The sequence below is a fragment of the Saccopteryx bilineata genome, chromosome 6, assembly GCF_036850765.1.
Source record: "Saccopteryx bilineata isolate mSacBil1 chromosome 6, mSacBil1_pri_phased_curated, whole genome shotgun sequence".
NCBI classification, from domain to species: domain Eukaryota; kingdom Metazoa; phylum Chordata; class Mammalia; order Chiroptera; family Emballonuridae; genus Saccopteryx; species Saccopteryx bilineata.
The window spans coordinates 54,954,674-54,968,052 of NC_089495.1; the positions used below are offsets into that span (position 1 = coordinate 54,954,674).

The window sequence follows — 13,379 nt, forward strand, 5'->3', positions numbered from 1 at the left end:
CATCTGGTTTGAACAAAAGCTCACCAGCTTGGACCCAAGGTCGCTGGCTCGAGCAAGGGGTTCCTCGGTCTGCTGAAGGCCCACGATCAAGGCACATATGAGAAAACAATCAATGAACAGCTAAGGCGTTGCAATGCACAATGAAAAACTAATGATTGATGCTTCTCATCTCTCCATTCCTGTCTGTCTGTCCCTGTCTATCCCTCTCTCTGTAAAAAAAAAAAAGGAAGCAACTCCAAATTATTATTAATGAATCAATGAGATTCTCTTTCTTTCTCTCTCTCTCTCTTTCTTTCTTTTTCTTAATGAGAGGCGCTGAGGCAGACAGACAGGCTCCCTCATGTACCCTGACTGGATCCATCTGACAAGCCCCCTACCAGGTAATGTTCTGCCCATCTGGGGTTGCTGCTCTGTTGCTCAGCAACAGAGCAATTTTAGCACCTGTTTCAAGGCATGAAGTCATCCTCAGCACCCACAGCCAAGTTGCTTAAACCATTCAAGCCATGGTTGCAGGAGGGGAAGCAAGATAGAGAGAAGGGGGAGGTTGGAGAAGCAGTTGGTCGCTTCTCTTGTGTGCCCTGACTGGGAATCGAATCTGGGACTTTCACATGCCGGGCTGACACTCTATTACTGAGCCAACCGGCCAGGGCCCAGATACTATTTTCTTGTCAGATTATTTTAAGAAATCTGACCAAGAGGAAAGTCCCTCTTTGCCTCAAGAAAATAAACAAAGACACATTTTTAAAATCAAATATGGGGCTTTGTTTGACAGCAATAGATGTATTTGCTAGTGGACAATGTACATGCATTAATGTCAAATCCTGCTTTAAAAGCGCATTGAAAAGCGGCACAACAGGCACGCCTATGATCATACAGTCTGGCCACTCCTGACAACTGACTGGAATGTGAAATTGGAGGCTGATAATCAACAAAAGGACACGTCAAATAAGAAGTTAGTGTATAGAAACACTTTAGTGCACAAACAAAGCATTAAAATACAATGCAGCTCTCCAAATACCAGGGGGGTGATAAGTCCACTGAGGTCATGAGTCAACTTTTCAGGCAGCTGGAATGATTAGGTGCTGATTGCTATCAGATCAACCACCACTCTTTAATGCTTCTGGATTCCTGCCATGTGCCCTCTTGTTACATTCAAGTCACAAAAATTAGAAGGAATTATGGTGTTTGCTTGTTGATGGGTTATTTTATCTTGCCTCTAGAAAAAGGGAACATAATGCTACTGGATTTAACAAATGTACTTATTTAGGCATGGGTGGTGTGGAGTGATTAGGGGGCTTGCCTGTCCTCAGCACATCAAGCACTGAGCCTGGACAAGCAGTCACCTTATCCCTAAGTGGTGTAAGAAACTAGGGAAAACGCTACCTGGCCCCTAATGGTCCTGACATAGAAGCTACAGTTCCCAATGCAAGATGCAAATAGCATAGTGGCATAAAGACAGGTCAGAGCAAATAGTCCAACATAATAACCAGGTAAGTGGTGAGCGATAATATTTGGCAAAAACCTGCTAGGTTGATAAAGGAATGGAGGACGAAGGAATTTATACCAATGGAGTTTTTCCTCCAGTGTGCAGAGTTCATGGACCCAACCAGGTGGAGATTCCTGTTCTAGAGATAAAGACTTTATGGCTTGGTTGGTTAACTTACTGTCTAAACTAAAAAAATATATAATAATAATAACCAAGCAGAAATCCATGTGTAGAAGTGTATCACTGAGTAGCAGTGGGACCAGGCCTGAACTAGATCTTTAAAAGCCCAAGCTCTGCAAAGAGTACCATGATTCTCCCCTCCACAATGCCATACATTGGTAAGGAAAACGACAAGAATGCCCACTATTACAATTTCTGTCCAACAGTGAACTGAAGAGTCTAGACAGCCCAGTAAGGCAAGAAAACAAATATAATAAATAAGAATTAGAAATGAAAGAACACTCTCAATATTCACAGATGATATAATTTTGTATGTAGAAAATTTCAAAACACCTACTAAGTTAATTGAATTAAAAATAGTTTACAAGGTTGCCGCTTACCAAATCAATATAGAAAAATCAACAAACAGAAAATAAAATTATTTAGGGGATATCATCTTTAAAAAAGATACCATCTTAAAATATGCCATTTCTAATAGTATCAAAAATAGTTTTAAACACCTAAGAATAATAGATGAGTAAGAATTCTACCAGAAAACTATATTACTCACAGAAACTAAAGAACAACAAAATAATGAAAGGATGCTAGGCTCATGGATTAGAAGTGTTAAAGTTGTAATCTTAATTAAAATGGGTTTTTAAAATATAAATATGTAGATTTTAGTAAATCTTAAAAGTTCTCATCACAAAAAGATTTTGTAACTGTGTGGTGACAGATGTTAGCTAGGCTTTTTGTGATCATTTCATAATGTACAGAAATATCAAATTATGTTGTATACCTACATCTAATATAACATTATATGTCAACTATACCTCAATTAAAAATTAAAATATTTTGAGTTCTAAAGAATATTTGGAACCTGACAATCTGTTCTGAAATTTATATGAAAATGCAAAGGCCAAGAGTAGCCAAGATACTTTTGAATAAGCAGAAGATGAGAAGACTTGCTCTGTCAGAATTAGGCTAGTGCAATATTAGTGCAAAAATTAAAAAATATGAAGCAAAATAGAGAGTCCAGAAATCAACTCGTATCATACGCAAAGGTAGCAATAATGAGCCATATAAAAAGGCAGTCTTTTCAATTAATGGTTCTAGAAAATTGAGTATCTATATGGAAAGTAATAAAACCTCATACTATACACAAAAATTAATTTTGGATGGATTCTGGAAATGGAGGCATAGCTCCTCTAAGACCAAGTCTCTCATGGATAAAAATCATAAACTTGGGACAGCATATTTAAAAATTACTCTCTGAATATCTGGAGAAAATTCAAGAGCAAACAGAAACACAAGGGACACACTTGGAGAAAGGTACGGCACTAAATGAGTTTCCCATTTGTAATTTTGCCTGTAAAATCTCTTACATGTGTGCATCAGTAGACATGAGCAAGAAGCCAGTACAGCCTGACCAGGTGGAGGTGCAGTGGATAGAACATCAGACTGGGATGTGGAAGACCCAGGTTCGAGACCCTGAGGTCTCCAGCTTGAGCGTGGGCTCATCTGCTTTGAGCAAAAGCTCACCAGCTTGGACCCGAGGTCGCTGGCTTGAGCAAGGGGTTACTTGGTCTGCTGAAGGCCCACAGTCAGGGCACGCATGAGAAAGCAATCAATGAACAACTAAGGTTCGCAACAAAAAACTAATGATTGATGCTTCTCATCTTTCTCCATTCCTGTCTGTCTGTCCCTATCTATCCCTCTCTCTGTAAAAAAAAAAAAAAAGAGGCCAGTACACATGATTAAAACCTAGTGACATATAGTAATATTGACACCAAATAATATAATTAAATGAAAATTTTCATCACTAAAAATTTTATATAAAGCTTTTAACTTTTGTGAATTAAAACCAAATTAAATTGAAAACACGGTTTTAAAGGATATGTATAGGTAAACAAAGCTATATGGCCAAATTAAAAAAAAAAAAATCAAGGGAATGGACATGGTTCCCCTGGGTTAAGGAGGGCAAGTACATAGTTTACTGGAGAGAGCATTTGGTTTGATATAGGTCTACCAGCAGGTTTCAGATTCAGAGATACCTGTAACATCATTAAATAAATAAAGAAGCCATTGATGGAGCAATTATGAGAAGGCATCTTGAATCAGGAATTGTGATTAAATCAATTTTGTGCACTTGATGTTTGCAAAAGAAAGGTTGAAAGAAAGGGATGAATAAAGGGAAAAGGGAAGGAGAGAAGGTGAAATGGACAACTAGGATTGGAAGAACATTAAGACTGAGATTAGATACCATTGTTACTAGATTTCCTTTTAGCAGCCCTTGGCTATCAGAGAATGGGTAGGAATTGGGTTCATGCAGGGCCGACAATTGTTCAGTGTTTGCAGTGGGAGGCCCACAGCATGAGGGATAGTGGATTGTAGCTGAGACCGAATCTGTGTTGACAACTGCGGGCGCTGGGGGAGCCTGGCTCTGAGCAGCCAGGACAGGACTTGACGAGACTATCTCTGGTGACTGGGGTGTTGTTGTTGTGGGTTTGGAACACGTTAGTGGAGAGACTGCCATTGGGCACTCCCTCAGAGAGTGAGTCACAGAAGACATTAGAAAGTTTATAGATGGAATTGAGAATCTGAGCCAGGAAGGGGCTGGACCTTTCACAAGGACTCAGTGTGGAGATGGTGAAGAACATCAGCTCAGTTCAAATCCTTCTTCTTTCACTTTCGGTTGTGTGATTTGGGCAAATTCCTTATTCATCTGTTCTCAGGCTCGCTTCCCCAGTTCCAAATTGAAGTAACCCTTACCTCATAGAGTTTTCCTAAAAATGACTAAAAATTAAATAAGATAATATATGTAAAAGATATGGTGTCGTAAGAACTCAATGTTGGCTCTAAAATAATCAACCTGCTCAGCAAAGGAGCTCAAAATCAGACCCATCCTTGGATAGGAAGCTAAATCTGAGGGGCAAGTGTCCACAGGGCAATGCACACAGGAGGACAGACAGACAGAGGGACTTGGTAAAGCTGGAAGCATGGTTTATTCACCACCCTGCTGGAATCCCTCAGGGGTACTCCGTGTTTCACGTTTGCTCTTTCTCAAAATCAACAAGAGCATGTGTGATGATGAAATTTACTAGTAAACCCATCTACCAGAAACCAGTCTCATTTGAGAACTATGGGTTGGAAGGAGTTTTCATTACACAGACCCATGATATGACTGTCCAACCCACCTCATTCGTTTCTGAGTTTGCTCATTGCTTTTACAGGGTTCTTGGGATCTGAAATCAGTACTTTGTGAAGTCTGTCTTGGATTATTTGTATTTTCCTTTTTCACTTAGGTGTTTTTGGGGGGGGAGTGTTGGGGGGGCAAGGGGTAACTGTTTTTTATTTTGTTTTCCTTTCTCTGTCATCTACGTAAAGCTCCTTTTGAAAATATTAGCCTGTGTGAGCACTACAAAAAAAGGAATGAGAAAAGCTGTCTCTATAATTGATCTGGACACTTTCAGTGTCCAAATAGGGCCGAAGCAGTGAGACTATAGGGACAGAAATCTCAAAAAGATAAACATTTAGCAGTAAAGGGACTTATGCAGTTGTTCACTCCTGCCGTGACTGTCCGATTCAACTCTTCTTCTCTCTCTGGCTTTATGGGGCATGGGTTGGGATATTTTCCTTTCAGGGGGCTGATGGGAGTGGGCTGATGGGAATAAAACTAGGGAGGTGGAGGAGTAGGACTAGAGAATTGTGGTTGCCTAAGGTTGGCTTTTGTCACTCATTTCCTTCTTAACAGGACAAACAGGCTGTATTACATTTCCATGAAGTTATGAAAGCTTATGAATTCTTTCATTGCATTTGCTAACAATCACAACCCCCAAGTCCTCTAACTATAGCTACCTGCTCTCAGTGTTCCAAGTGTGATGACTTGGCCTCTGCACTTTGAAGCCATCTTCTTTACTACTATAGTTACTTCCCTGTGGTTTACCATCTGTATGGTTCCAGAAAAATATGACAGTGAGCCATCTGGGTGAAAATCCAGTGAGTGAGAGGAGCTGGGAAGGTGGGAGGGTGATGATTTCACTCACTCTAATCCCTTGTCTTTCTTTGGGACCCAAATATTCCCTCCTTTATAAAAGAGAGAGAAAAAGAGATAGAGAAAGAAAGTCAGTCTTGTGTTGCCAATGTATTTTTTTACTCCCCAACAACCTCATTGCTGCCTCCTAGTGAAAGTTTTAGGATTGGAAAAAAAAGACCATTTACTGGGGAGAATTTAAGGGGGGGAAGGAGAAACTGAATTTACACAGACATGCAAACTTTTTCTAAGACTGTCAGTTTCTGATTAGATATATTTGTGAGCACAGGTGTATTACTGTGGCCACAAGAAAAATACAGAGCCCACACAAACTCTACTGATCAAGGTCTACTTTTCTGTGGATGTTCACAATCAAGAGTTGACAATAAAGAGCCCAACAAACTTATAATTCTCTTCCAATTTATTTTTCCTTTCCTATTCACTCACACAGGCTATTCTCTTCCCTGTAGCTTGGTATTTTTCACATTTAGGTAAAAAATGAACAAGAATAAAAATGTTCAATCAAGTCATTCATAAAATCTATGGAAATATATTTTGGTACATAAGAAAGAAAAGGCACAAAAACTTACTTTGTGGAAAGCTCAACCAGACTCAGACAAGAGGTATGAGGTTAGTTAGTAACAGTAGAGCCCACTGGCTCCCTTTCATGGAGTTTGTTGTGGGGGGCTTTGCTTTGGTTGGCAAGAGTTTAGGCCAAGAATATTGATCCCCCAAAAAGTGACATCAAAAACCAAATATCTTTTTGAAATGTGTGCAGTTTTATTTGGTGACTAGACAAACAAGCACACCAGCAGCCATTTTCTTTTTAGATATGGAAAAGCACCTTTGTTTTGCACAGGTTAACATTCTTAACTTAAATAAACGTTGTTTATTTAATATCATAAACAGGCAATATTGCACAATTTCTAAAACTACCAAGGAAGCATATGTATTTTATTTTTGTGTACTATTACACAGATGAGCACACATTTCAATCACATATACAAACATTTTTTTCCCATGGTAATAACTTACTGCAATAAATGTCTTAAATTTGAAAAGAGTATATTATAATTTAACCAATATACTATATTTTTTCTCAATCATCTTTTTTGTGTATGACAATTTCTATGATTAGACTCAATTTTATTCACGTTGTTTAGTGAGTAACAGTGTTTCATATCTTGCAACCCCATGCCTATGTTCTTTGTATGACAGTGTATATCATATTTTTGTCTCAAAACGATTATACAAGTTAGTAGGGTAAAAGCTCAGCTATGATAATTTTGTAGTTTATCATCACAAAACAGTATATTTAATATTCCAGACTGTGTAATTACACCTGCTACTGTTTTAATGTTCCTCCACCCAGAGTCTGTGAATGACAGTGTCTTTATAGAGGTTGTAAAGTAATACGGTTCTATAGAAATCAGTCCAATTGTTGTAGCAATACAAGGACCTAGCTGATACAAAGTAAACATTTGTAAATTTGATAGCTTTAAGAAAAAAAAGAGACTCCTACACATTTCATTTGTGATTTACATTTCTATGAAATCACAGCAACAAAAGTTAAAGCAACAATTGCTATTCTATTTATTAAAATGAGCAATAAAACAAGCCTATCTCTTAAATAAATCTAATGACCTAAAACAGTTTTTATTTAAGTCTATAATTTCAATCAATGCTTTGGGTCTGTATGTATCTGTGTATAAATTAAATGTATATCACAAGGAAGACAAAATATTAACTATTTCTAGAACTTCCTACTTGCACACACCACATGGCTAGGTCAACACCAACTGCCAAAGAAAGAAAGCAAGCAAGTTTTCCCTGAAGGGCAGGCCAACTTGTGAATAAAATTTCCAGACTGATCATGTTATAAGTATGCTGTAGCATACCAAGAAGTGAGGAAAATATGCAAATGAAATCATATTATTTTATTTTTGCATCATAGCAATTGTAAAGAAAATCTGCTCTTACTCAAGAGTATTGTGCTTAACAACAAAATATTCTAGTATAGTGTGATTGGTATGCTTTACTTTTTTCTTTCAGACAAACACTTTATAGTTCCTTATTTATTTTGAACATCTTCACCCTCTCTCTGCATTTAAGCGAGATTCTGTAAGTTAACTGTACCTTAAAGACATCAGCATATAGATGGCTCTGACGACCAGAATAGAAACAAAACAAAACACTCAGGATTTTAAGAGTCATCCTAGGATGCCTGCTCTCAGCCTGGGCTAGCTCCTTTACCAAAGAGTTGCCAAGAGCATGCTCAGTTCCTCCTCAGTTATTTTTCACATCTCTACCTCTGACTGTGTGCATCACCAGTGCAAGAAAACGAAGGAAGCATCTGTTGCAAGTAACATCTGAACCTCCGAGGAAAAATGAGCACTCTCTTGCTAGAAAAAGTCTCCAATATTTTCCAAGGTGCGTTCCCTGCTCCTCCGGAGTTCACGAGACTCTCTTTTTGGTGCGCTCCTCTTTGCCCTGGGCAGAAAATCCCAGAGCCGAGACCGGTGCTGCTCTGGCCGGCCAGAGTAGCCGGGATGACTCCCGAGTTGCCAACGCCAGTGCTTAGACTTCGCGGCTTTCCACTCGCCTAAACCTGCTCCCTAGAGAAAGGGTGTGGGAGGAGGAATATAGATGCGGGAGGAGGAGGGGATCTTGTTTAATTCGAAGTCCTGGGGGTGTGGGAGCGGGAGGAGGCTCCTCTGGTCCCTCCTCCCTCCTGGAGTCCGGGGCTCCACCTCCTCCGCTTGCCCCCAGATATACATACACTCAGCGGCTGCTGGATATGCACACCAAGCGCCGGTTGCGGGCGCGTGCAAAAGCAGGCAGCGACACTCACCTGAGCCCGTGCTCAGGGCTCCTGCCGCCTCGGGAGCGGCGGTGGAGTGAAGGCCTGGGCCGGGACGGGGCCCATTGTGCTGTGGAAGTCGGGAAAGCGGGAACAGCCCCAGTGCGGACCTGCGACTTGAGGTGACGGCGTGGTTTTCTTAAATCCCCTTGCAGCACCTCTCCCTCTTCGCCCTCCGCGCTCCGGAGAGCCCAGGAGAGGGCCCCTGGCTCGGCGCACACGCGGACGCACGCCGCGAAGCCAGCGCGCCGGCGCAGGAAACTTGGGCGAAGTTAGTTGCAAGTGCTGGGCGGCGGCGGAGAAGAGAGAGGTGGGGACGCGGCTGGTGCCGGGCCAGCAGCCCGTGCCGAGGCGAGGCAGCGCCGCCTTCCAGGCTTGGCGCGCTCCGGGACCCCCAGTCGGCTGGCTCGCCTGGAGGGGCTCGGAGCAAGCCGAGCCGGCATGGACCCGGGCACTGCGAGACGCGGCGCCTTGGCTAGCCCGGAGGATCTCCTCTGAGGCCTGGCGACCCTAACCTTTTTCAAGTCTCATCCTACGTCCTCCGACCCGCAACCAGAGAGGAAGACCCGCGAGGCAGGTGCTGGGGACGCAGACAGCTCCTCACTTCCCAAAAACCCAGCCTGTTGGGGGCGGGGGTTCCCATCAGTGCGCCCTACCCAGAGTCAGGAAGACCGGCTTGTGCTGCTGTATTTGTATTGATATCCATTGCTGCTCTCTCCTTTCCGGTGGTGCGCGCAGACCCTCCTCCGCCTCCCCCTCCTCTTCCTCCTCCGACCACCTCCACTTCTCCCTCATCTCCATCTGCTACTGTCAAATGAGAAAGTCACGGAGGAGAACCCAAACACTTCAGCCTCCGAGAGCCCCCTTTGGCACTTGGCGGAACGTGGCAGCGGGCTCCTCGGCTCAACTTGGTGGAGCCTCCGCAACACATTTTTCCGGGCTGCTGTGCATTTAAGAGAGAAAAGACCGAGGAGGGGAGAGCTCTGCCGGGCAGCGTCTACCTGCAGGGAGTTCGCGAGAAAACGCCACCGGAGAGGAAGGACAAAAAGAAAGCGAAGGGCAAACTACCACCGTGGGGTGGGGACACCGCCTAAAAGTTGTCCTGATCCGGAGACGTTGTTCCCGAGCGTTTGGCCAGAGAGATCAGGGAAGCCCGAGAAGCGGCGCGGCCCTGGGCTGGTCCCCCGGCCCCCTCCGCCCCGGCGGGAGCGACGCCGAGGCGTGAAGTGAGGCTCGGCGAGCGCCGGCGGCCGCCAGTGCCCGCGCGGACAGCCAACATTGATTTCCTCCGGGCGGAGGGCGACGGCCCGGGCGGCGGGCTGCAGCCGCGGCACGGCGAGAGCATGTCCAAGCCGGTGGACCACGTCAAGCGGCCCATGAACGCTTTCATGGTGTGGTCGCGGGCCCAGCGGCGCAAGATGGCCCAGGAAAACCCCAAGATGCACAACTCGGAGATCAGCAAGCGCCTGGGCGCCGAGTGGAAGCTGCTCACGGAGTCGGAGAAGCGGCCGTTCATCGACGAGGCGAAGCGCCTGCGCGCCATGCACATGAAGGAGCACCCCGACTACAAGTACCGGCCGCGGCGCAAGCCCAAGACGCTGCTCAAGAAGGACAAGTTCGCCTTCCCGGTGCCGTACGGCCTGAGCAGCGTGGCCGACGCCGAGCACCCGGCGCTCAAGGCGGGCGCCGGGCTGCACGCCGGCGCCGGAGGCGGCCTGGTGCCGGAGTCGCTGCTGGCCAACCCGGAGAAGGCGGCGGCGGCTGCCGCCGCTGCGGCTGCCCGCGTCTTCTTCCCGCAGTCAGCCGCCGCCGCCGCAGCAGCAGCCGCCGCCGCCGCCGCGGGCAGCCCCTACTCCCTGCTCGACCTCGGCTCCAAGATGGCAGAGATCTCCTCGTCGTCCTCCGGCCTCCCGTACGCGTCGTCGTTGGGCTACCCGACCACCGGCGCGGGCGCCTTCCACGGCGCGGCGGCGGCGGCTGCAGCGGCCGCCGCGGCCGCCGGGGGGCACACGCACTCGCACCCCAGCCCGGGCAACCCGGGCTACATGATCCCGTGCAACTGCAGCGCCTGGCCCAGCCCGGGGCTGCAGCCGCCGCTCGCCTACATCTTGCTGCCGGGCATGGGCAAACCGCAGCTGGACCCCTATCCCGCGGCCTACGCCGCCGCGCTATGACCCCGCCTTGCGAGGACCGGTGGGCACACGTGTACATATGTATAGGTACGAGCTCTGCGGCCACCCCGTGCGCCTTCCCGCCACGGGGGCCTCTGTTTGTTTGTACATAAGATGTATAGGTGCCAGGCAGAGGCAGAGATGCCGGTCGGGGCGCGAGTGGCCAAGCACGCGAGTGTGCGGGCGAGTGTGCGCGTGAATTCACAGGATCATTTCAGACTCGCACTTCGGCAGCCAGCTTTAAAGAGGGCAGTTGTATCCAGCAGCAGTCGGTTGGTGTTTGTTTTGTACTTTGGAACCTGTTGCGTTTTGGCCCACAGAGGTGGAGGAGTAACTTTTTGACTCGTTGGGCTCTCCAGTTTTGTTTGTTGGAAGTTTACTGTCGGTTTTATTTTTGTTTCTCATTATCTTTCTTTTATTATTTTTTCTCCTGGTCTGTGTTGCATGCACTCTGTTCAAATGTTAGGTCTGAAATGGCTAGCACAAGGGAAAACCTGACCTGTGTCATTACTTTCTCAGAGTAGGATGGCTATGAGCAACCTTGCTCCCTATTTGTACTATTTGAACTTTGCAAATCTCTGTTCTCTCAAGCAAAACTCCCAGACTGGATCCATTCTTGACCAGTGACCGCTCGGATCTGGCCTTTTGTATGTGAGACGATCGCGGTTTCTTTTGTTTATCATGCCATATGCAAATTAGAGCAAGAGCTCTTCCTCTGGAGCAAGGTACGCAAACCAGAAATATGTGTGAGATAAAAAGTTCTCAATTGGATTTCCTCCCTTAAATAAAAGCAAAACAGCTAGAAATCTCCCTTAGTCCACTCACTTAGATTTCTGACACAGTTTACAGAAAATGCAAAGGCCCTGTTCCTATTTTCCCCTATGGCTGCGTTCATCTTAAGATTGTAAATGTGTATATGTCCGTGCAAACATTGAGTCTGAGAATGTGTTATTTACGTTGCCCTAAATTTGAGTCTATTTTACACTCTAAAGCATTTTGAGCAAATGTCAAAGTTAACTTTTAAAAATTGCGGGACTATTTCAGAATCGCAATTTTATCTAAGGTTAAATCAGACTTTTTTGTCTGAGTAGTAATTATATATTTATTATTTAGCAAAACTGAAAAAAAAAACCCCCACAGAATTGTTTTTGACATGTCTCGTTGTCAACTAGCATTTCTCCACCAACTTGAACTATTTGAATGTGTTTTGGAGTTCCCTCTCTAATTAGTTTATTTTTTAGATCACTTACAATTCATTTGCAATTTATGATAAAACACATTTTAGGGAAAAACATTCCACAAGTATAGCTTTTGTGTTTCTTTTTAAATGTATATATTTTGACTAATGTTTGTGAATGAAGTTGGCTAACATGTATTTAGTTTCATTTTGGCTTTATGTAATATAAAGTTTTTAAAAGTTTTAAGTATTGGTTTTAACGTTTATATGTAAATGGTTTTCTTGTGTGACCTTCTAATTTAATATTAGATGTCTAAACTATATCTGTAAATTAGAATCTGACTATCACTCTGTTCATTTTTTTTTTGAACAAAGAGTTTAAATAAAGCCTGAACCAGGGAAAAGAGAAAATCCTCTATTTCTTGTTGAGTTCCTAACAAGATTTTTATCTGAATTGCCCTTACGTGCCTGGTCCAGGTGAAGTGTAAGGTATCCCCCAAAGGCGGCCTTTGTTTCACTTTTGAATAGATTTACTAGGAAATCTAAATCAAGCCATTGTTATTCAAAGCCAAAAACCTGATTTATCACATTTTTAATCGTGAATAGGAAAGAAGATTTTTTAAAAACCAAGTAGTTGTATTATCTTGGGGAAAAAAAAAAGGCATTCATGAACCAGTAGAACAGAGCCCATTGAAAACATCCAGACCGTTCAAAGCATTTCATTAGTTTCCAGTAACATTTTAAGGGGGGAAAGTTGCCTGACCACTTTATCTTGTAGTAGGAGAGCCCCACCACTTAAATCAGTGTAATTTGTTAACATATCTTTGGCATATTCCTTATTTACACCTTAAGATTTTATTTGCTGTACAGCTAACAACAATGTGCAACTTTTAGCCTCTTTGGGGCTTTATTTTGTCATGCTAATGACATTAAAATAGAAATATAGCACATTCTAGTGGAGAGGCTTGAATTTCCAGAGCTAGACAAGTTTCCACTGGAAAAAGATTTGAAATCATAAGTGAAAAATCATTAATTTTAGAGAAGAGATTATAAGGCACCAGGAAGACTATTACAGAAAAAAATAATAATAAAGGGAGATCTTTATTCCCCCCACCCACCCACCCAACCTCCCAAGGTAGAAATTCTCAAGATACAAGACCCAACTGGTTTTAAACTCCTTCCCCATAGATAGAGACTATCTCTTGAGTTGCATGTCTATATAAGCAACCCAACTCTTTAAAGTCATTGTTTTCCCCCAACGGAATAATATTTTAAAAACCATGCAAAGTTTTGGAAATGTGAGAAATAGGTTCTGCTGGTTTGACCCTGATTCACTAATTAAAACGATCCTTCTCCTGTTATTCCCCGAGCTCTTTGCAATATTATAAGTTAATTCATATGGTTCTGAGCGATTATGCAAAACTAATTTGGACTGTCCAGGGGTAATTATCCCTGACACGGTTAATTAAATCCTTTCAAGCCTTCGTCTTTGC

General features: G+C 43.8%; 1 protein-coding gene and 2 long non-coding RNA genes across 3 annotated transcripts in view; 1 reads left to right on the forward strand and 2 right to left on the reverse strand.

Moving 5' to 3' along the window:
• LOC136307721 (uncharacterized) overlaps positions 1 to 13,379 on the reverse strand; it is a 530,662-nt gene that overhangs the window by 332,460 nt on the left and 184,823 nt on the right. The gene's annotated exons all lie outside the window — the stretch shown is intronic.
• LOC136308765 (uncharacterized) lies at positions 8,160 to 9,598 on the reverse strand. The gene is made up of 2 exons (XR_010726173.1): positions 8,530 to 9,598; positions 8,160 to 8,293 (listed from the first exon to the last, which is right to left on the reverse strand). It is a non-coding gene; the product is annotated as an uncharacterized lncRNA (long non-coding RNA).
• SOX21 (SRY-box transcription factor 21) lies at positions 9,747 to 11,858 on the forward strand. The gene has a single exon (XM_066236447.1). It carries the CDS (start codon positions 9,882 to 9,884, stop codon positions 10,710 to 10,712), a length of 831 nt encoding a protein of 276 aa, XP_066092544.1. The 5' UTR covers positions 9,747 to 9,881; the 3' UTR covers positions 10,713 to 11,858.

What these genes read in the sequence shown, in the direction of transcription:
- SOX21 (XM_066236447.1), top strand. Translation starts at nt 9,882, where the DNA reads ATGTCCAAGCCGGTGGACCACGTCAAGCGGCCCATGAACGCTTTCATG.